The sequence below is a fragment of the Perognathus longimembris genome, chromosome 16 (genome assembly GCF_023159225.1).
Source record: "Perognathus longimembris pacificus isolate PPM17 chromosome 16, ASM2315922v1, whole genome shotgun sequence".
NCBI classification, from domain to species: Eukaryota; Metazoa; Chordata; class Mammalia; order Rodentia; family Heteromyidae; genus Perognathus; species Perognathus longimembris.
Window position 1 is genome coordinate 29,164,277 of NC_063176.1, and position 23,294 is coordinate 29,187,570.

Below are 23,294 nucleotides of genomic sequence, written 5' to 3' on the forward strand. Positions count from 1 at the left end.
CGATTAAACTTGTCATTATTGCTTTATATTTTTAATGTTGACACCTGGTCATCCCAAATGCTGGGATTATAGGCCTGTGCTACACACTCAAAATATTTTCATTCTTATCTTAAATATTTTTGTTGTTAGCTATATAGGTCTTGAACTCAGAACCCTAAAAAGGTACTCATTTGAGCCAAGCCCCCAGTTGTTTTTCTTATTTATTTAATAAGGTTCTCCAGTTTTTGCCTAGCCCACGTGGGACTTGAAAAGGGATCCTAGTTTGTCTCCTGAATAGTTGAGATGATAGGCCAGGTGGAAAAGTCTCCAATTAGTCAGCAAAAAGCTGAAAGTCAAATTGTGGCTCAATTGTAGAACACTAGCCTTAAGCTAAAAAGTCAAGCAAGAGCATGAGGCCCTGAGTTCAAGCCCAGCACCAGTAATAATAAATAAATAAATAAATAAATAAATAAATAATATGGCCTTCATCAAGTAGAGTAGAAAGGCATGATCATCAAACACAGCTTACAGAGAGGAAGGTGGTAATTACTATCACTTCCTCTCACTGACCTCTTACTAGGATCTTCCCAATCGCCACTATCCAAGTAGCTGGGATTACAGGGGTCAGCTACCAGGCTTAGCCTCTTATCTCAAATCTTACAATTTTTCTTTCATATTTCAAATACCCAGCTAGTAGAGCTACAGACCCTTTGGATTCTCAGTAACTAGATTAGCTCCTAATTTTTAACTCAAGAAGATTTTGATCTAGTTGGGACCAATTAATTCAGCACCTGTACTTAGACTCCTCCGTCATAGCCATTGTTGGGAACTGCAGCCGCACTGTCATGGTTAGAGAATAAGACCAGCAGAGGGCTACACACAAAAAAATATAAGTTGTCATTTGAGTCCACTCATATACATTTTCACTTCAAAATGTATGACTACTAATACAATACACAAGAAACCAATCACTGAGAGGTATCATAGACCCGGAGCTACTCATATCACACAAATTAAATAAAAATGGCTCATGAAATTGCATTAACTACTTAATAGTTAAGTATTAACTATTTGAACTTGGGAGAATTTTTTCTCTTTTTTCCTTCTTTACCTGAAGCATAGGCAAGAGAGAAAACTTGCCAAAGGAGAAAGACCTGCCAAAATAGAAATTCATGTTAGACAGTTACGTCTGACAATCTTATGAACAAAAGAAACAAAATTGACTTATTTCACCTCTAGGTCTGCTGCTATTTTTATTTATATATATTTGAATGCCTTAAATTTTTGGTATTTTGTTAGCTGTTTAGTAAATGCTTATCATACTTAGACCAATTTTGATCCAAAGGGGAAAAAGGGAAGAGTCAGGCATTCTTTTTCTTTGTTTTTTTTTTGGCTAGTCGTGGGGCTTGAACTCAGGGCCTGAGCACTATCCCTAGCTACTTTTTGCTCAAGGCTAGCATCCTATGTCTTGAGCCACAGTGCCACTTCCAGCCTTTTCTGTTTATGTGGTACTGAGGAATCAAACTCATGCTGGGCAAGCACTCTACCACAGCCACATTCCCAGCCGAGTCAGGCAATCTTAAGCACAGGGTACCGGTGGCTCACACTTGTAATCCTAGCTACTCAGTAGGCTGAGCTCTGAGGATTGCAGTTTGAAGCTAGCTGAGGCAGCAAAGTCTGTGAGACTCTTATCTCCAATTGACGGAAAACCTGAGGTAGTGCTGTGGCTCAAAGTGGTAGAACGCTAGTCTTCAGCAAAAACAAACCTCAAGGACAGAGCCCAGACCCTGAGCTTTTGTTTTTTGACCAAAAAACAAAACAAAACAAAAAACCCCAAAAGAACAAAAATAACACTCTGCAAAAAATCATTCTAATCTGCAACCTAAAAGCTCCAAGTAAAAAACCACATTGTTCATCTGAGAATAACCCTAAAAATGTATTTCCAAAATTAAAATGTTCACTAGCTCCACAATTAACAAAAATGAGCAATGAGATGGCCACCAGTATGTGGCAAGAGAAAGTATTAAATCTTTCTGCATATTTTGCATGCAACCTGGATAATATGAGTAGTACAATTATTAAATAACGTACTTTAGTCATTTGAGACATAATGTAATTGAGTGCTTTTTTACCCCCTTCATTTTAATCCGATAGAAGATCCAAAGAAAGAAAAATTGATTGCTAAAACTTTGGAAACTTCAAGAATTACAAACATAAAAAAAGAAACTTCAGAAATGGGTAAGATGTTAAATTTAAATAATAGTTTTTTAAACACATGGGCTTTAGCCAGGTGTGGCAGTACCCAACTGTAATCCCAGGAGGCAGAGACAAGAAGATCTAAATTTGAGGTTGGCCTGGCCTACACAGTGAGAACCTGATTCTAAGGCTTGAGTTTTAACATCCTTACTGGTAACACTGCAATAAATTTAAGAAACTATAGGTGGTCTTAGCCCCCCAGTTCCTAGCATAGCTTCAAAAACATTTAGGACTTCCAGGGACAGAAACATTAGTGATGCTGCAAAGGTATAGTACCTGGTGGCTCCCACAGAGCCTCAGGACCCTATGATTAGAGGGTTGCAACCCAGAGTCAGCATGACTGAGGGAGGGAAGCAGGCCTAAGAGTAATTCAACCTTTTGACAATGATTTAATCAGTCATATCAATAAAATCTCTTTCTTAACCACCTCTTGTTTCCAATGATGCAACAGGGCATGCTTTCTTAGTTGCTATTCCAGCTTTGCTGTAGTTTTCATTAGGAATTCCAGAGTGGTGTTATTTTTCTTTCTCTTTTGATCTTTTAGACAAGGATTCTTTTTGTTTTTGAGGTCCTAGGATTTGAAATCAAGGTCTCACGCTTGGTAGGCTCTACCACTTGAATCATATCCATAGCCCTTTCTCCAACTTTTCCTGCAGCTAGCCGGTGAAGCAGCATCTTCCAACCTGTGTCTCCCTCACAGCTGAAGTTGTAGGCAGGTCTCACTAACATTCTGCCTCAGGACTGGTCTCAAACCATGATCAAACTATGACTTCTGCCTCTCTCAAGTAGCCGACACACACACACACACACACACACACACACACACACACACACACACAGTTACTGGTGTATATAGAGAATTAAATTTAAGTTTTCCATAGATGGGAAAAGAATCTGCTTTTCTTGGGTTAACAATCTATAATGCTAGTATATTTAGTTTTTTTGCAGTAACCAGAAACAGTTGTTCATTAGTTGCAGATTCTGTATTTGTGAGCTTGTCAACTCTCTATGATATATTTGCAACAGCAAATCAACCGTTAGGGTTATCTGTACATATGTTACAGAGCAGCAGAGAAGTCTGAGTTTCCTGATGTGCATATTCCTAGATGAGATACATAAGCCACACTTAGCCTTCATTTTACTTCTCTTACTAGAAACCCTAATTATTTCTACCATTTATGAAATACCATGCTGTCCTATACTTTAGGTGATGGTTTTGCTGTTTAAAAGGCTCTAAAATGTAATTCTGTCATGCTAGCTAGGGCTCCTAAGGGGAAAAAGGCTAAGATGGACTGAAGAAAATAGATCAGATAATCTTCATTTGGGCCAGAATAGAATTCTGCCGGCTATAAATTCAATAATAACAAATTCATTTATTGACTAGGTATCTTTAAACAGAAATACACTTAAGATTATGTATCCAGGGGCTGGGAATGTGGTTTAGCAGTAGAGTGCTTGCCTAGCATGCACAAAGCCCTGGGTTTGATTCCTCAGCACCACATAAACAAAAAAAGCTAGAAGTGATGCTGTGGCTCAAGAGGTAGAATACCAGCCTTGAGGAAAAAAAAAAAAAAAAAAAAGCCAGGGACAGTGCTCAGGCCCTGAGTCCAAGCCCCAGGACTGGCAGAAATAAAAGTGTGTGTGTGTGTGTGTATGTAACCATCTGTTGGCAAAATTGTTCTAACCAATCAAATTTTGCCTAGCAACAAAAGTTCAGTATTCACATCAATTTTATATAGTACCACTACTAAGAATGAGAATCAACAGTATCTCACTAGGCAACCTTACATGACTTCAGAGAACCACCTACTATTTGAGGGCTTGACCATGCTATAATATAAACTTTATCTTAGTTCCACAGTACAAGTATGTCCTGAATAGGAAGCACTGGACCTTTATGGATATAATACTTCAACATACCTGTTTCTGCATGTACAGATAGATGCCTAACCACATTTGCTCATAAACCACTATTTTATAATAATCATTACAATAAGCTACTTTTAGATATCCATATTGTTAAAACTATTTAATTACATAGAACATTATCCCAAATCTATATCAAACTAAAGTACAGTCAGCTGAGCAACTGACAGTACTTCAACTGAGAATTGCAATACAAGTCTAAGAGGCAGTGCATCCCCAAACTATAAATACCTGACTTTTATCTTTCTTTCTTTCTTTGTTTCTTTCTTCCTTTCTTTGTTTCTTTTTTGTGTGTGTATTCCAATCCTGGGGCTTTTGTGCTCAAGGTTAGCACTCAACCACTTGAGTCAACAGCTCCATTTCTGGATTTTAGGGGTTAATTGGAGATTAGAGGTTCACAAACTTTCCTGTCCAGGCTGGCTTTGAACTACAATCCTCAGCCTGAGTAGCTAGGATTACAGGTGTGAGCCACTGGCTGGCCTGGCCTAAACATCTGACTTTTAAATATTAGTGTACACATATATTGTACACAGAAAAAATCGATATTATGTTTATTGTATTAAACACAATCAGTTCCTTAAAATATGCACTGATTGTCTTAATTGGCCTAGTCAACCCCTTTTGGGAGAATAATATAAGCTCTTCATGTCTCAAGGTGGAAACTGCTAAATCTTAAGTCTTCTTAATTCACATCAAATGAATTGCAAGAGCATAATTCTTAGGTATAATAAGGTTGCAAAGAGAACAGACAGAAGAGTTCTTGTCAAGCATTGAAACGAAGCAATAAAAGATGTTACAACTTGCCATTAAAAGTACTATCACACATACTTAAGTACATCATACTGTTTTGGAAATTCAAAACAAAAAGATTTTACAAGGTAAACCCAACAAGGTCATTTTCAAACTTGGTTTAAGATGGCAAGTCTTGGCTTCATGGTTACTGCTTGGAGGCAGGCTGGAATGCGATGTTAGTAGTTCTTCAGGCAGACTTTAATTGCAAAGGTGGAGGAGTTTTAAACTGCTATTGTTTTCTAGTAGAGAAAGACACCATTAATACATAACACCTCAAAAGTGAGAGACAGCCTTTCAGTCCTATAATATATCCCTAGGGCAAATGTGGGTTTAAGTTGAATCTTAAAGTTGAGTCTTAAATGTTTCCTATCAGGTTTAATATTGCCTGAAAGTAGCTAAATGGTAGATCTCTATTGTGTACTGCCCCAAATGCTTCCTGTATCTAATTTGGTGGAAAATATGGTAAGGGAAGAAGGAAAATATCGATTCTCTATTCTTACTAAAAGAAAATTAGTAAATAAATCTTTTACATTTCTAAAAATCCAATGAAGATCACCTATTGATTGCAAGTAGCTAGTAAGTATCAGGGAACAAACTGCTTTATAGGATTCAAATATAAGAAACATCAATAGGCTGAAATTATGTTGAACTATAGGTAATAGTCTCTAAATGCTAAAAATTATTAACAGAACATAACAATTAGTGACCCAGAGGTTGGAAAACACTGGTTTGACAATGAGGTCAGAGTGCTGATATTCATAGTCTGATGAAAAATTAAAACAAATGCAGGATGGGGTCACAAGAAACAAAAAAATATTTAAGGAAACTGCCAGAGGATTAATAGAGTTTGGAATAGAGACTAAAAACAATGTCACACCAAATATAAAAATTTTAAATGTGAATACAGAGTTTTACAAAAGAAAAATGGCAACCCTCAAAGAAAAATGAGATCTTATGAAGAAGTTTTAGGCATCATAAGAGGACTAGCTCGTTTAGAATTGTCAGATGGGAATCTGGTAACTTTGGAAGTGACTAATTACAGAAGCAATCCTAAGCTCATTTCTTTTGTTCCAATTCCTTTCCAAACCTTGTACCCAATATTTCCTAATTCTTCCACTCATCTTCATTTTTCCAATTGCTTAAAAATGTTCTCACTTTGGTATTTTTGAATGCTTAAAAACTGTATCAAAAGATGTCACATTCTGATCTTTTTTCTATGCTTTTGTTTAAGAATTATCTGAAGGTCATAGCAAAAGCCATGGAACTTGGGGCATCAAGAGAAAAGTACAAAATGGTGAGTCTGAGAAACACCAATTTTTTTCTACATTGTTAAACTTTGATTGCTTTGTGCTGATATTTAGTCCTGTCCTTGACAAACTAGTCTAAATACACTGTTTATGGACTGTATGAGAGAAGAGAATGAGAAATTTCTTTTATAGCTCATTAGAAGTAAAAGTAACATTTAAGTAAATGGATAACTCCTCTGTACAACCCCATAATAATAACAATAAAATTGTATTATAAAAAACAAAAATGCAGGGCTGGGAATGTGGCCTAGTGGTAGAGTGCTTGCCTAGCATGCATGAAGCCCTGGGTTCGATTCCTCAGCACCACATATACAGAAAAAGCCGGAAGTGGTGCTATGGCTCAAGTGGTAGAGTGCTAGCCTTGAGTAAAAACAAGTGAAGGACAGTGCTCAGGGCCCCAGGACTAGCAGGAAAAAAAAAAAAAAGGAGCACTATGCTGGTAAAGCACTATGCTGGTTCCACAAGACCTATAGTGGAAGGGGGGAGGGGGGTTCTGGGACCTCCCCTAAATGGATATTAAAAATGTGCAGATAATCAAGTATCATATAAAATTATTAAAGTTTGTATTTGCATACAAACTACACACATCCATCTTTTTAAAATCAACTCTAGATTACTTATACAGTAGTAATGTCACTGTTATGGAAATAGTTATTATACTGTATTAGTTAGGAAATAAGGACCAGAAAATGTGCTACTGTAAACATACCCATACATAGGGTACAACAGATGACTGACTGTAAAGAAGATGCACATGATTTGACAATCAGAAAACTTGAGTCCTGCCACTTGTAATCTCAGAAAGGCCGAGATCTGAGGATTGTGGTTCAAAGCCAGCCATCCAGCAAAGTCTGTGAGGCTCATATCTTCAACCACCAGAATACAAGAAGTGGTATTGTGGCTCAAAGTGGTAGTGCTCTAGCCTAGAGTAAAAGAACTGAGAGACAGTGCCCTGAGTTCAAGCCCCATGATCATGATCAACAATGAACATATGTATTCATTTCTACTGGGTGCATACCCAAGAATAGGATAAAGGTCATAGGGCATGCTTATAATTTATGTACTGTTCTACACACTTTACATAAATTAATGACTATAGACACTATCGTATCCCAATGAAGTGTGACTGTCAGTCATACCTGCTTTATAGAGGAAGAAACAGAGGCTTAGAGAAGCTTGTACTTTTGAACCAATGGGCTATATTAATTCTCTGTGAAGGAAGAAGCCTCATATGCCCTGTGTGATACAGTATCCACCAGCGTATTATATGTATATTAAGTTCAACAAATGTATTAAGTACAGTCAATGATAAGATAATACAATGGTGGTCTTCTAAAATTATCACTACCAGGCAGTGACTTTGGAGCCATCATGTTACAAGGAAAAGCATTATTCATGTGCTTGTGGTAGCAATTCTAGTATAAACAATGCTGCACTGCCAATCATATAAAGTACAGCACAACTAGGTATAGTATGTAATACTTGATGATAACAGTTATTGGCTTATGAATTTACTAAAGTATACTTTTCTGCATTAAAGTGGTCTTTCTTTTTCTTTTTTTCTTTCTTTATAGTGCCAGTCCTGGGGCTTTATTTCAGGGTCTGGGTAGTGTTCTTGAGCTCCACCTACAGCTTTTTTGTGGTTAATTGGAGATAAAGAGTCACATGGACATTCCTGCCCAAACCACAATCTCAGCTGCCTGAGTGTAGCTAGGATTACAGTCACGAGCTACCAATACCTGGCTCTTACATAAAAAAAAAAAAAAAAAAAGACTGTAAAACAGTATGTTAGGTTACCCTGACAACAACCCCATACACTTCATGTTTACTGTATTTTGACTGCAGCAATGGCTCTCATTGGGTAATTGAGACATAGGTTTATGTAAATACACATAGGATCCCCTGACAAGCAATGGCCTAATGACATATTTTTCCAGAACATATATCCCTGTGGTTAAGTGACACAAGACTCATAGGAGAGTAACAAGTACTCTGCCTTTCCCCTTTACCTCCTTTTATAGTCATTTCATTACAACTTAGTTGCAAATTGTACTTCTCTATTTTGGATATAAACGCAAGTCAAATGGGATGTCCCTGTTTATTGCTCCTCAACACTAGTGGCTATGCTATGGAGAAGGGAAAATGCTAAAGATTTATTCACATAAAAGTGTCATTCAGAATGCACTAAATTTTAGTATTTAGACCTTAAAATATATTCAGCCCAACAGATGAAAAAAACCAACTTAGAAGTTAGAAGATTAAGCTGGTATTACTGGGAAACTAGATTCCAATCTCCCGTTTGACCAGAATGACAAAACATTGGTACTCTTGAGACTTTGGGGGAGTGGGAAAGGATGAGCATAGATAAATTCTGTTTATATCTATGCATAAAGTTTTTTTAATGGTTGAAACCAGAAGAATGGAAACATTTAAGATTTTAAACAAAGGATCATTTATTTTAAATAAAGGATCATTAAATTATGAAAGTCAATCACATACGAAAATTGAACAATGCAATCTGTTGAGGTTGACTGAAGGTGATTGGAATAAACCCCCTTACACACTGTTTAAATAATGTAAGCTAACAAAAAAATAACAGTCAAGGCTGGGAATATGGCCTAGTATAGAGTGCTTGCCTTGTATACATGAAGCCCTGGGTTTGATTCCTCAGCAACACATATATAGAAAAAGCCAGAAGTGGCACGGTGGCTCAAGTGGTAGAGAGTGCTAGCCTTGAGCAAAAAGAAGCCAGGGAGAGTGCTCAGGACCTGAGTTCAAGCCCAGGACTAGGAAAAAAAAAAGTCACTGAAAAAGCTTTTGAAAATCAAAGAATATATCCAGTTACCTTTTAAAATACTTTACATAAAACATAAGAACATTTTGTGTTCCTAGCACAACCTGTTCTTTCTATAATTAACAAGGATGGTTTTAAAATAAATCACTTCCTCAAACCAAAAATCACTTAGGTAGATATAAGGTCTAGATTGAGAGGATTAAAAAATAAAACTCTTGCAAGGCTCTAGTGGCTCACACTTGTAATCCAAACTTATCAGAAGGCTGAGATCTGAGGATCCAGATTCAAAGCCAGCCTGGGGAAGAAGTCAATAATACTCTAATCTCCAGTCAACCAAAAAACAACAACAACAACAAAAAAGCCAGAGGTAGAGGCATGGCTCAAATGGCAGAACACCAGCTGTGAACAAAAAAGTCAAGTGTGAGGCCTGAGTTCAAGTCCAAGTACCGCACCCCCTCAACCCCAAGTAATGAATGTTATATATTTAGCCAGTCCCTAAAAAATAGAAATCAAAATAAAATAAGTTATCTCTAGTCTCTTAATTTGGCAACTATAATCAAGTTCTCTGCAAATGTCCTACTGTGTTACATTAAATGAAGATCATGGGGAGCAACTACTTCATAGGTTTGTCTGAGTGCTTTTCTTTTTAAAGATAGTATCACATGCTCTAATTGCAGAACCAGCATCCACAACTCTTAAGAAAACTGCTCGTAAGGTCATTACAAATCAATTTCCTCACCGCAGAATAAGAGAACCTAAAGATTCCACAGTTTGCATCTTCAGAAAAGACATACATCTTCATCAGGTAAATTTTTACAAATTTTTAGAAACAGTATAGAAATGTTTATCAGGTGTTAGGTTCAATTCCAAACTTAAGTCTTTTCTTCTATGGCTATAAAATACCGAAGTGCCAGGTGCTGGTGGTGCATGCCTATAATCCTAGCTTACTAAGGAGGTTGAGATCTGAGGATTGAGGTTCAAAGCCAGCCTAGGCAGGAAAATTCCAGACTCCTCCAACTAACCACCCTAAAGAGCAGGACATGGAAGGGTGGCTCAAATGTTAGACTGCTGCTAGCCAGAAGAACAAAAGTTCAGAGCCAACACCTAGACCTTGAGTTCAAGCCTCAGGACTAGCACCAAAATAATAATCCAAAATAATACCTCAAGTGATGTAGTTTTTATGAAGTTCATTTAGCTTTCAGTTTGGGAGGCTGAAAGTCCAAGATCAGGAAACCCTACCAGTTTAGTCTCTAGTGAGAGCTTATGTTACAATATACTTGCCAAAAACCACTGGAGCCACAAGATAGGCATGAAAAAAAAAATTGTCTCAGAAAGGCAAAATTTACTTCTGCAGGATAGTGACCCATAAGCCAAAACAGTGCTACCACACTGAAGACAAAATTCCCAAAAAAGAGCCCCTTGAGTGTAATTCAAGTTACAAACCATAAAATCAAGGAAAGGCTAACCAGCCTAGGACATAGGGGTGCATGTCTATAACCCCAGCTAGTGATAGTTGGAGTGGGGGAGGTAGGAGCGTCCCAAGTTCATGGCCAACATGAGTAGTATTGCACCACCCTACCTAGCCCTCTTTTATAGAATCTTCAAATATGTCAAAACCATCTATACTCCATAAAACCTAACTAGGTTGCAAAGATGAAGCTCTTTAACCTTTATGGGTGTCTATCTAGTCTGTTCAGAATTCTGCTAACTACTAAACTGAGGATTTCAGGACCAAAGAGCATCTGGTGACTCTAGGAATATAGCATGAGCACATCTACACATAGTTTACCGCTAAGGAGACAGCCTGCTCCTTCTTTTTTTTTTTTTGGCCAGTCCTGGGCCTTGGACTCAGGGGCTGAGCACTGTCCCTGGCTTCTTCCCGCTCAAGGCTAGCACTCTGCCACTTGAGCCACAGTGCCGCTTCTGGCCATTTTCTGTTTATGTGGTGCTGGGGAATCGAACCTAGGGCCTCGTGTATCCGAGGCAGGCACTCTTGCCACTAGGCTATATCCCCAGCCCAGCCTGCTCCTTCTGACAGAAGGCAGAGCTATGGAATAAGGCTGCAAACAGCCAAAACACCCCCTCCCCCCAAATAGTTCTCAATCTTTCTCTGGCTCTTCCTTACCTCTTTAGTGAAGTAAATAATTATCATGCCTTCCAGATATATGGGATTTTCATTGATTTTACAATTAAAACCAGTTCTCTCAAAGGCTGAGAACTTTTGTTCATTTAAAAATCTGAATTATGCTAGATGTAGGTAGCTCCTATCTATAATCCTTAATATTCAAGAGACTGAGATCACAGGATTGTGGTTCAAAGCCAGCAAGGACAGTCAATTCCAAGAAGCTCTTATCTTCAATTTACCAGCAAAAAGCTGGATGTGGCGTGTAGTGTAAGTGGTAGAGCGCCAGTCTTTGACTATCTGCTTAAAATAAACGAACAATTAATTAAATCTTAAAAAGGAAAAAATTAAGGGCTGGGAATATGGCCTAATGGTAGAGTCCTTGCCTCATGTACATAAAGCCCTGGGTTTGATTCCTCAGCACTACATAAACAGAAAAGGCCAGAAGTGGTGCTGTGGCTCAAGTGGTAGAATGCTAGCCTTGAGCAAAAAGAAGCCAGGGGCAGTGTTCAGGCCCTGGGCTCCAGTCCCAGGACTGGCAAAATAGGAGTTGGGGAAAGAAGCAACCCCAGCTTTGTATGACTGAATGACTCTTGTCCATCTGAAAATTAAGCTAAACAAGGTTAACTTTCAATACCAGTCTTCTAGTCTGATAAAATAATCTGCTAAATGCAAGCAATTTAAATTGCTCTATCACATACTCCCTCATCTTTGTGTGTGTGTGTGTGTGTGTGTGTGTGTGTGTGTGTGTGTGTGCCTGCCCTGAGGCCTGAACCAGGGCTGTCCTTGAACTTTTATACTCCATAGTGCTCTACCACTGGAGCCATATGTCCACTTCCAACTTTCTGGTGTTTAATATAAAAGTCTGCTGGACTTTCTTGTCTCTTCTGGCTTTGAACCATGATCCTGACATCTCAGCTTCCTGTGTAGCTAGGATTAGACCTAAGCCACTGGTGCCCAGCCCTCCCTTGCTTTATTGCCTTTATCATATACTAATCTCATAGTTCTCCCCAAATAAAAGCAATAGTGGGAAACACAGAAATAAATAAGGTCTCCTAATTTTATAAAGGGAAGGAGACAAGGTAATGAGTGTTAGGTCACAGCACCCTATATGTTAGGTTTTTAAAGTAGGTAGCCAGAGCTGGGGATATGGCCTAGTGGCAAGAGCGCTTGCCTCGTATACATGAGGCCCTGGGTTCGATTCCCCAGCACCACATATACAGAAAACGGCCAGAAGTGGCGCTGTGGCTCAAGTGGCAGAGTGCTAGCCTTGAGCAAAAAGAAGCCAGGGACAGTGCTCAGGGCCTGAGTCCAAGCACCAGGACTGGCCAAATAAATAAATAAATAAAGTAGGTAGCCAGTAAAAGAGAGTACATTCAGTGCATGGGGCATTCAGGCAGGAGAGAAAAGTTTATTACCGAACTGCTGGCCTGTGGCAGAGATGATGCCGGGCAGGAGAGAAGGGGCGACCCCTATCCGGCCTTGCCTTATCTAGGGCAGGGGCATGGGGGTGTGGCCAGGCGGATTAGGACGTGACCTCAGAAAAGGGGGAGGTAACTGCTTCCAGGTCTGCTTGTTACCCAGATAACTGGGTGGAGACTTAATGAGGTGGGGGTACATCTGCTGGGAGCCCTCCAGGGGACGGACCTTACACTGAGCTCTTACTAATTTTGACAAAAACGTAAATATAGTTAAAAAAACAAAACTAGTTCATATATTTCCTTCAGACCTCTAGATCCATCCCTACTCTCCCTAACGAAATATTCAAATTAACTTCTAAAATGTTATAAACAAATGTTGCACAGAATAACCACATAATCTCCTTGGATTATATATCTTATCTTTTCAATAAATGGCTTTCAAATGAAAAGCATAGTTAACCCACAATTCTCGAAGATGAGGATTACTCAAAATATGAAACTCAAATTCAAGCATGTGAAACTCTGTAATGAGCAAAAAGTTGTTTGGTGAAAGAATGCTGCAGCTCTGTTGATGATAAGTATGCCCAGTTCCTGTAGTGGGTTGGAAGTTGTTACTACTGCATTGCCTCATGTTATGTCAGCAACAATCAAACCTAGGTCGGTATTTCTTAGTCCAACAGAATCCTGTATACGAACCTGCAGTTATATCAGGTAATTAGAGATAGAGATCTTGGAAGCAAAGGTGTATTTCCCGCCTAGAGGGGGTCTCCCAGTGTTTCCAAAACAATATAGTGCAGCAAGACAAACGTTACAACCCTTTTAAAGAGAGTGGATTTGTGGCATCTTATTACCCCTTAAACTCATCATTTACTATCTAAAGCTAACCAATGAATCTATTCCCAGGGATTAGTTTGTTTCCGGTTAATTTATAAGGAATATACTACCATGAACACCAACTAGTCCTGTTTCCCTGAATTTGAATTCTAGGATCCCTAAATTCCCATGGCTGTGCCTATTTTCAACCTCACAATTTGCTCAACAGTTCTGTCCTTGCAAACAAAACCTTGTGCTGGTTGGATGTCCTGTAAGAAAACCTAAAAAGGTATAGCAGGACCTGCACCAGCCACCACCCGACAGATTAATGATCACAATTACAGTTTCGGGCTTGAGAAAGATTAGAACCAGCTCCTTCCCGATCTACGCAAACCCAAACATAACAAACAAGCCGTATAAGGAGATGTGTATAGAGTTGATGGGAAGGAGAGACCCAAAAGAGCAACAAGGACTGGGGTACGGGGGGGGGGGCTGAGGCTGGGTAGAACAGGGCAAAGTCCAAGGAAGCAGGGCGCCCCTCCACCCAGGTCTGTGCCAAAGGCAGATATTGGCTAGGCAAAAAGGTAAGTCCTTTGGCTATGGGGGCCACACGAGATCACTAGCCCAGGAGGTGGGAAGTGGCTGGTGGAGATGGAGAAAGCTCTCTTTCCACTACTCGCACAACCACCCCTCACCCCGTTGCTCACCGGTGCTGCAGCCCCACGAGTCCCAGAGCGATCACATGTGGCACGTCTAGTTGTGTGGGCCACTCTCCAGAGGCGATGCACCCGAACACCCCACATTCCTCTCCAATCCCCGACTCTTCCAGCTCCATGGCGCCGCCAAAAGCACGTGGAGGGACCTGCTGCCGTAGTCGAGGTCAGAGCACCAAACAGCAGCCGGCTCGGCACAGAGCGCCTCCGAGGCTCGCGCGCCTGGAAAGCTTCCTTCTTCTCAAGAGGCTCAACCCTCGCTACTGCGGCGGCGCGCGCTTTCCACAAACCTCCCCCCCCTCGACCCGCCTCCCGTTACCAACCAATGAGCGATGGTCCTTTGAGGCCGCGCCCCCTCGGTAGGCGGAGTCTCGGCCGCCATGGGGTGGAGCTAGCCTCCTCCGCCCCAAAGACGCACCGAAATAGTCCTGCACGTGGAAATCTCCGTTATTTCCCTGTGCCTCGAACCCGTGTGCTGAAGGTAGCGGGCTTTAGGCCATTTGTCTCTCAGTGACCGTGAAGTTTACACATCCCTCCCTACGTGCTTTCCCCTGGCCGTCAGGACTTGGTACGTTCCAACCTGTGATGGGGGGGGGAGCCCATCCGTGAGCTCGGCAGAGTGGGGAGGGGCTCCAGTGCGCGCCACTTTGGGCCTTAGCAGGAGCGGCGCTCGCGCGCCTGCGTGGCGGGAAGTCCCCGGGGAAGCCCTCCCTCTTGTCGGCGGCGTCACCCTAGACCATCCGCGTGCTGCCGTGGTCCCGGACCGCGTGTGTAGCCGCGGAGTCTACTCAGCTTGCCCCGGGGCGTGTTTGTGGACAGCGTTTCCTTTCAAAGTTCTTCAACCTCTCTGACTGTAAAACTGCTCTTTTCCAGACCCCAGTGACTCTGCCCAGTGACTCCAGCCCGCTCAGGACAATGGCGACCGCTGAGTGTGAGTAACCGGTGTCCGGCCCTGTGAGGGTCTCCCCCTCTCCCGCAGTCCCTTTCAGCCACCCGGAACCGTACTCGGCCTCCCTTAGGTGGAGCCTCCAGGCTTCGTGTGGGGCGCTCACGTGGCCCGGTGAATGGGGAGAGCCTGGCTCACCCGACGCCCGGGGTTCTCGGACCTCTCCAGTATCTCCCGGAGGGGAGCAAAGCACCGACTGAGGGGGTGGGGTTCCTAGAATGAGAAATTGCCAGAAACTGGACAGATGCCGGTAAACTTTTGTGAGAGATGTTGCATAACAGTCACACGAAGAACATCTAGAGTTTACTTTTCAAACCAAATGCTTGCTTTTCCTGTTTCATCAATGATCTCTCCTACCCCTAAGGTTAATAATTTAGTCTTGGGAAAACCTGCCCAGGTTTTCATCGATTGTTTTTTTTTCCTAAAGCAATCTAAAACGTGATGGCTTTGGAGAGCTCCAAAAATCATCATCAAATATTTCCTCGTTAACTTTTTGCCAGATTTACGTAGTTTGATGTTTACTTTATTCCTGAGTGGTCAGATTTTCTGGGAAGATCCTCATGCCATTTAAACTTACAAAATGTTGTTTTGACCCACACATAGGGGTTTCTAAATTTGTAACAAATTAAATTGCTTGTGTTGGCTCATCAGAACTTTCTTTTCCAGAGGTGGGGGGGACTGAATTTAGATCAAACCGTCACAGATCCAAAAAATAAGATGAAGTTGATATTAACAAACGCATAAAACCAGGGCATTGGGCCAGAATGTTTTTTTTTTTTTTTTGGCCAGTCTTAGGCCTTGTACTCACGGCCTGAGCACTGTCCCTGGCTTCTTTTTGCTCAAGGCTAGCACGCTGCCACCTGAGCCACAGCGCCCCTTCTGGCCGTTTTCCTTATATGTGGTGCTGGGGAATCGAACCGAGAGCTTCATGTGTAGGAGGCAAACACTCTTGCCACTAGGCCATATTCCCAGCCCCCGAATGTTTTACTTTTATGGTTTCCAAAAGACTCAAAATGTCATTGGTTAAAAATACTCATTGGAATCCATAGAACTATAATTTCCAGTCTTAAGTTTCTTTACAGTCTACTGGTCTCCATCTTGTCTTCAGCCTTGATTTAAGTAAAAACAGGGAACCAAAACCTTGATGAAGCAAATTTACTTGTATCCAAGATTCTCACAGTTCAACATGTAAGAAATTTGAGGGGATATTTTGCATTCTTTTTTATCCACATAGAACGCAGCATGTATTCATATTCCATTTGGTTAGTGGCCACATGATGGACAGCACAATCCTAGAACATTTTTGACTCCTCTCTGGAAATCAGTTCCATGAACCATTCTCAGTCTTTGTCAGCCTCTTAAGAATTCATTCATGAATTCATAGCCGCCCTTTGGATACTTACAGCATATGCTGCCTATTTTTTTGGGGGGGGGGTTGACTAATTGGAAAGGTACTGTATGCTACATATTCAAATGCTTTTGTTTCTTAATTTGGGCACCACTCTAGTCTTACCTCTCCTTCTGTCTGAAATATTTTGAATGCTGGATCACTGCTGTCTCTTGCACAATGGCATCATCTGCCTCGGTTGCTGCAACTGTGCCCTAAACTCTTCCCCCAGACTCTTGGCTCCCACAACTCCTTTCTACTTCATTCTCCATACCACAGCTATATTAACCTTTCTAAAAATACACCTTTTACTAGAGGACTTAAGACCCCAGTGGTCCTTAAGATGTAACTTAGTCAACATGGCTTATAAGGCCTGAGAGGTGAATGTTGGAAATAGAAGGGAACAGAGTGTCAGGTTGTAAAAAAAAAAAAAAAAAATTGTCAAAAGGTCTGGCAAGGGAACACAAAGATTCAATTAAGGAACTTGGAATCCTTGAAAGTGAATAGAGAAAAAGAGTTTGGAGCACTGAGCTAGGTTTGAACTCTTGAGAACTTTTAAGATCTTGTTAATAATGAGGAGCTCAAACTACTTATCCTCCAAATTAGGTGCCCTAAGTGACACTTACTACAAGAATATAACCCAGAACCAAATTTAGTCTGGTTGAAAAAAAAAAAAAAAGAAAAGCTGAATTTATTTGTGACTAACTAGGATTACAATCTGGCAAACACCATCAAAGAACCTTGAATCTTATTTTGTATTTTCACAAAATGGGGACTATATTTATACCTTAAAAGTGCAAAAAGGTTTGATAATTAGATCGACTGACTTGTTAGTCTAGTTGGTGTGGCTATATTGCTTCCTAAGAAAGGAAATGCCTTTTCTGTGTAGTTCAGGGGAGAAGTCATATCAGGAAATATCAAGAAATCTCTCTGGCCAGGCATCAGTGATTCATGTTATAATCCTCGAAAGGCTGAGATCTGAAGGTTGTAAGCCAGCTAACCACCACAAAAGCTGGAAGTACAAGTGTGGCTCAGCCCCATCCTTGAGTGAAAAAGCTAAGGGAGAGCACTTTGACCCTGAGTTCAAACCCCAGTCCAGCATGCACACAAAATGTTTCAGGAAACTGACCAAGTCCAAAGGAGGGTGAAAGTGCAGCCCTGGTCACAGATGTGCTTGCGTATTTACATACGTAAAACTCCTTAGCAGTCAATGGCCTCCTGGCTCCATTATAAGTGTCCTGAGCCAATATTACTCTATTTGATTTTCTTCCTTGACACTAGTTTTTTGGTTTCCTTCACTAGTTGGTGATGTGAGCCCTGTCCAACTCTTCTACCATATTTCATGCAGTCCTTTTCTATTCCTTAGCTGCTAACCTCAGATCCCCCATCTAGTGTGATGTACACATAATGATAGTGCTATTTAAATTCAGAGACAGGTTAATAGTACAAGGAACTCAGGGTTCCATATCAGAAGACAGGATTTTGTCTAGGTAGGAACTAGTTTCCCATTTACTTTATAAAATGAGGCAGGAGTTCTATGCAGATTATGTTAAGATAAATAATCACTATATATTCATTTGATTCATTGAAACAATTTAATGCTCAGGAAATTCCTAAAAGCTAAGATAACTTTTTTTTTTCTCACAGTGCTCACCATTGGTAAGAAACTTTATGAGGGTAAAACAAAAGAAGTCTATGAATTGGTAAATAACCCAGGAAAAGTCCTCCTGCAATCTAAGGACCAGATTACAGCAGGAAATGCAGCTAGAAAGAATCACTTGGAAGGAAAAGCTGCAATCTCCAATAAAATTACCAGTTGTATTTTTCAAATGTTACAGGAAGCAGGTAAGTGGTTCTCCATATAGTTCCTTCCCTAGTCTGTTTCCCATGCAGTCTTAAGTCATTGCCTTGGATTACTCAATCCTTGAAGACTTGAGTTCTTTATATAAAAGCTTAGTTCTTTGTTCCCTACTTTTTTTTTTTTTTTTGCCAGTCCTAGACTTGGACTCAGGGCCTGAGCACTGTCCCTGGCTTCTTTTTGCTCAGGCTAGCATTCTACCTCTTGAACCACAGCACCACTTCCAGCTTTTTCTGTTTATGTGGTGCTAAGGAGTCCAACCCAGGGCTTCGTGCATGCTAGGCAACCATTCTACCGCTAAGCCACATTCCAAGCCCCCCTACTTTATGATTGTATAAATTAATACACCTCTTCAAATGCCTTTCATTTCCCAGAGTGTCTGGAAAGCACTATTTCTTAAATCCAAGGAGAGGTGCAGTATATTTTGTTCCAGTCAAAATAGATGTACCTCCCTCCCACAAAATAAAGTAATTAAAATTAAGTCTATTCTGTCAGTGTATCTCTGAAGTAGTCTAGCTTCTGGAAGCATTGTTTTTTTACATTTTAAGTTAGTGTAGGAGAGAGTAGTCGGCTAATTACAATCTTGATTGTTTTGTAAGCCCTCTATTCATTGGAAATGAGTTTATTGTACTTTTAAGGGACCATAGTTTCTAAGTCATGGGATCCAGGGTTTTATTTCAAGGTTTCCTTGGTGGTAGTTCTAGTGAATGCATTTCTAGAGAGAGATCAAGGTAAATTTAGGTTTCTTTTGCAGTGCAGATAGGTTTTAATTTTGATTACCTTCACCTATATATGTACTTTTTTTGTTTTGTGTTTGTAGTACTGGACATTGAACCCAGGGTAGGCACATTTAGACAAGTGTTCTACTACTTGGGCTGTGCTACAACCCTTTCTCCAACATTTTCATTTCATTTGTGAGACAGGGTTTTATTGCTACCTTTACCTGGCTGGCCTTAAATTCTTCTCTTGCCTCTACTTCCTGAGTATGTGGGATTATAGGCCTCTGTAAAGTATGATGAATAACCTACCTCAAAAATTTTATATACATCTGGAAAACCGTACATTGACTTGCTATACGTAAAAGTTGTCTGTGTGTGCTAAATATTTATGATCAAAGATTCCCCAGTTCCTTTCTGATTATAGAAAGGTTAATTTGAAGTTTGAGGATTAGGTTAGGATTTAAGATACTAACCTCCCAGGCTGAAAATGGGCATCTGTATCAAACCCATGCAGATTTACAGGTGTTTTAATTCATGTTAATGCTGCAACATTTCTTTTGTACTGTGATATTCATATAATACCTCCAAGCAGTATAGCCCATGAAAACTGTGTGGACTGCTAACTCTGCTTTGCCTAGTAGTAGCTGACATTATTACAGTGTCTCAGTGTCCTTATTCTGTTAATGACCATACTACTATACTTTTTTGGATGCTGATAAGTTAAAAATTACTTAATAAGTTAAAAAGTACTTAGAATAATAGACTCATGAAGTAGGTTCCTTTTGTATATGTGCATGTACATATGCACACATACATGTGTCAGTACAGGGCCTTGTGTTCTCACTTGGCTCTCTTCATGTCTGATGTTCTTCCATTTGCACCATACTTTCAACTTACTTGCTGATTAATTGGAAGTATTTCATGGATTTTTCTGCCTGGGCTGGCTAGAAACCTTGATCTACAGTTCTTAGTCTTCTGAATATCAAGGATTATAGGCATGAGCTACCTGCTTCTAGCTATGAACTGAGTCCTTGAATTTACTGATATTGTGGCAAAATACATAAAATTAACCATTTACTGGTTTTATATTGTCAATGTGGCATTCATGTTAACAATATTGTACATTCATCCCATTTTTCAAAACTTTCTGAAGTAGAATCTCCATTCTTCTCCACCTCAGCACTTTGTAACCTTTCTTTTATTTGTTCCTATTTATTTGCTGGTTGACTTAGGCAAATGGAATCATAAGCATTGTTTGTGATGTATTTCATTTCAATTACTTTCAAGGTTCATGCATAACATGACAAAGATTTTGAAGGATTATAACTTAGGATGCTTTTCGGGGCCTTATTTGCTTTTCTTTTTCTTTTTTTGGTTGGTTGGTTAAGTATTTTGGGACAGGTCCTGGGGCTTGAACCTCCGGGCCTAGGTACTATCTCTGAAGTTTGTTATTCAAAGCTAGTGCTCTACCACTTGAGCCAAAGCTTTGCTTCTTCAGTTTTCTTGGTGGTTAATTGGAGCGAGTCTCAGGAACTTTCTTGCTCTGGATGGCTTTGAACTTCAATCCTCAGATCTGAGTCTCCTGAGTAGTGAGGATTACAAGCTTGAATAACCAGTCTAGGCTTTTTTTTCTTTTGTAAGGTCAGAGACTAGGACTTGAACTCTGTACTTGATGCTTTCACTCATTGGCTGGCATTCTATCAACTGAGCCACACCTCCCACCCTTCCCATTTGCTTTTTGGAATTTTTTCACAAAGTCAAATACAAGGAAATAGATTATAACAAATTAAACAGCAATTGAAACAGATTACAACAAATTAAACATAACTGATGATAAAGCATGATTGATTGACACAGTTTGTGCGTATCAGCTGTATTTTGTTATGTGCATGTAGCAACTTAAAATTTATTTTGTGTGTTTGTGTGTGTGTGTGTGTGTCAGTGGTGAACTCTGGGTCTGGGTCCTGTCCTTGAGCTCTTCAGCTTAAGATTAGTGCTCTACCACTTACCTCAGTGCCACTTCCCATTTTCTGGTGGTTAATTGGAGATAAGAGTCTCAAGACTTTCCTGCCTGGGCTGGCTTTGAACCATAATCCTCAGATCTCAGCCTCCTGAGTAGCTAGAATTATAGGCATAAGTCACCGAACCCAGCTAGAATTTTTGTTTTTAAAATTTCTTCTATTTATTTGCCCATGCTTGGTGAAAACTACATGGATTAATCAAGTGACTGTAGTCAGAGCTAAAGGCTAATTCTGATTGTGATTGTAATAACCATTGTATAAGGTCCTCATGAACTGTAGACTATGAAAATTCTGTGACTAAGTTAAGATTTAGAAGAAATTTAGTGCCACTTGAATATATATCTTGTCCAAAGTTAGATATTTTGTAATAAATACTCAATATGTATTGTTGATGAATGAATGATAAATACCCTAGAAGCCAAGTATTTGCCATGTAATATCAAAATGAATTATTTTTTGCCAAAAGTGGTGGCACTTGCCCCTAGCTTAGTAGCTAAAAAGATTCTATAATATTTTGTAAAAGGAAATTTTAGTAAATAATTTACTTGTCATCATCAATGTGTAGGTATTAAAACTGCTTTCGCTGGAAAACATGGGGAGACAGCTTTCATTGCACCTCAGTGTGAAATGATTCCAATTGAGTGGGTGTGCAGGAGAATAGCAACTGGTTCCTTTCTCAAAAGAAATCCTGGCGTCAAAGAAGGATATAAGTTTTATCCACCAAAAGTGGAGATGTTTTTCAAGGTAATTATTTTATCTGACTGTGTATATGATATTGTAGATCTCCTAAAATTTATGTAAGGTACACTTCTATTAGTAATGATAAATCAAATGTTTGAAAGAAAATATATTGAAACCGCGCTAACTTATTGGTCAGATTAATTAACAACATAAACAAATTTAACAGAAGAAAGACTATTAAATTTAGAGAAGTACCATTTAGAAAGACGAGCAATGCTTAAAGTTTCAAAAAATGTACAGCTGGTCATGGTGACAAAGGCCCTTAAATACCAGAAGTCACCTATAATCATAGCACTTGGGTGGTAGAGGCAGCAATATCACAAATTCAAGGCTAGCCTACATTACATAATGAGAACTTGTCTAAAAAAGAAAATTACAGCTGAAATCTTTGTATAGTCTGATTTGATACAGTAAAGCATAAGTGTCACTGGTTTTTGTTACATCCTTTGTTCACACTGTTTAACTTTTTTTTTTTTTTTTGGCCAGTCCTGGCACTTGGACTCAAGGCCTGAGCACTGTCCCTGGCTTCTTATTGCTCAAAGCTAGCACTGCCACTTGAGCCACAGTGCCACTTCTGGCCGTTTTCTGTATATGTGGTGATGGGGAATTGAACCCAGGGCTTCATGTATACAAGGCAAGCACTCTTGCCACTAGGCCATATTCCCAGCCCTGTTTAACGCTATTTTATTTAGTTTTTTTTTTTATGCCTGTCTTGGGGCTTGAAACCAGAGGCTGGGCACTGACCCTCAGTTTTTTTCTTAAGGCTATCATTCGATCATTCGAGCCATAGCTCCACTTCAAGATAAGACTTTTCCTGCCCAGGCTGGCTTTGAATCTTGGATGGTCAGATCTCAGCTTCCTGAGTAGCTAGGATTATAGCCATAAGCCACCTCTACCTAGCGTAACTCATTTGCTTTCTTTTGTGCTGTTAAGCATGTCTTCTGCAAAAGCAATGTTAGTAATGTTTGTTTGTTTGTTTGTTTTTTCCAATCCTGGGGCTTTAACGCAGGGCCTGAGCACTGTCTCTGGGGTGTGTGTGTGTGTGTTTTTTGCTCAAGGCTAGCACTTTGGCTTTTCTGTTTATGTGGTGCTGAGGAATAGAACCCAGGGCTTCATGTATGCAAGGCACACACTCTACCACCAAGCCATATTCCCTGCCCCCTCAGTAATGTATTTTTTTTTTTTTTTTTTTTTTGGCCAGTCCTGGGCCTTGGACTCAGGGCCTGAGCACTGTCCCTGGCTTCTTCCCGCTCAAGGCTAGCACTCTGCCACTTGAGCCACAGCGCCGCTTCTGGCCGTTTTCTGTATATGTGGTGCTGGGGAATCGAACCTAGGGCCTCGTGTATCCAAGGCAGGCACTCTTGCCACTAGGCTATATCCCCAGCCCTCAGTAATGTATTTTTACCTAGTAAGTTTAAAGTAGCTATGAAAAACAATTTTTTTTAATTAAGTGGTGTTGTAAGCAAAAATGTTGTCTAGAAAAAGTAGTTGCTTCTAAG

General features: G+C 40.1%; 2 protein-coding genes across 5 annotated transcripts in view; one reads left to right on the plus strand and one right to left on the minus strand.

The window, feature by feature from the left end:
• Window positions 1-14,379, minus strand: part of Ppat (phosphoribosyl pyrophosphate amidotransferase) — a 40,165-nt gene extending 25,786 nt beyond the window's left edge. Inside the window, exon 1 of the mRNA XM_048364731.1 lies at window positions 14,118-14,379. Within this exon, the coding sequence (XP_048220688.1) occupies window positions 14,118-14,245 (128 nt within the window). The 5' untranslated portion in view covers window positions 14,246-14,379. The remainder of the gene's footprint in view (window positions 1-14,117) is intronic.
• Paics (phosphoribosylaminoimidazole carboxylase and phosphoribosylaminoimidazolesuccinocarboxamide synthase) overlaps window positions 1-23,294 on the plus strand; it is a 57,946-nt gene that overhangs the window by 7,168 nt on the left and 27,484 nt on the right. For 2 of the 4 annotated variants that reach the window (XM_048364732.1, XM_048364733.1), the window contains exons 1-3: window positions 14,767-15,054; window positions 18,104-18,301; window positions 21,620-21,798. In XM_048364732.1, the coding sequence (XP_048220689.1) occupies window positions 15,039-15,054; window positions 18,104-18,301; window positions 21,620-21,798 (393 nt within the window). In that variant the 5' untranslated portion in view covers window positions 14,767-15,038. Of the gene's footprint in view, window positions 1-9,731; window positions 9,860-14,562; window positions 14,692-14,766; window positions 15,055-18,103; window positions 18,302-21,619; window positions 21,799-23,294 lie in introns of those variants that run through there. The other 2 variants (XM_048364735.1, XM_048364734.1) reach the window with 2 other exon arrangements.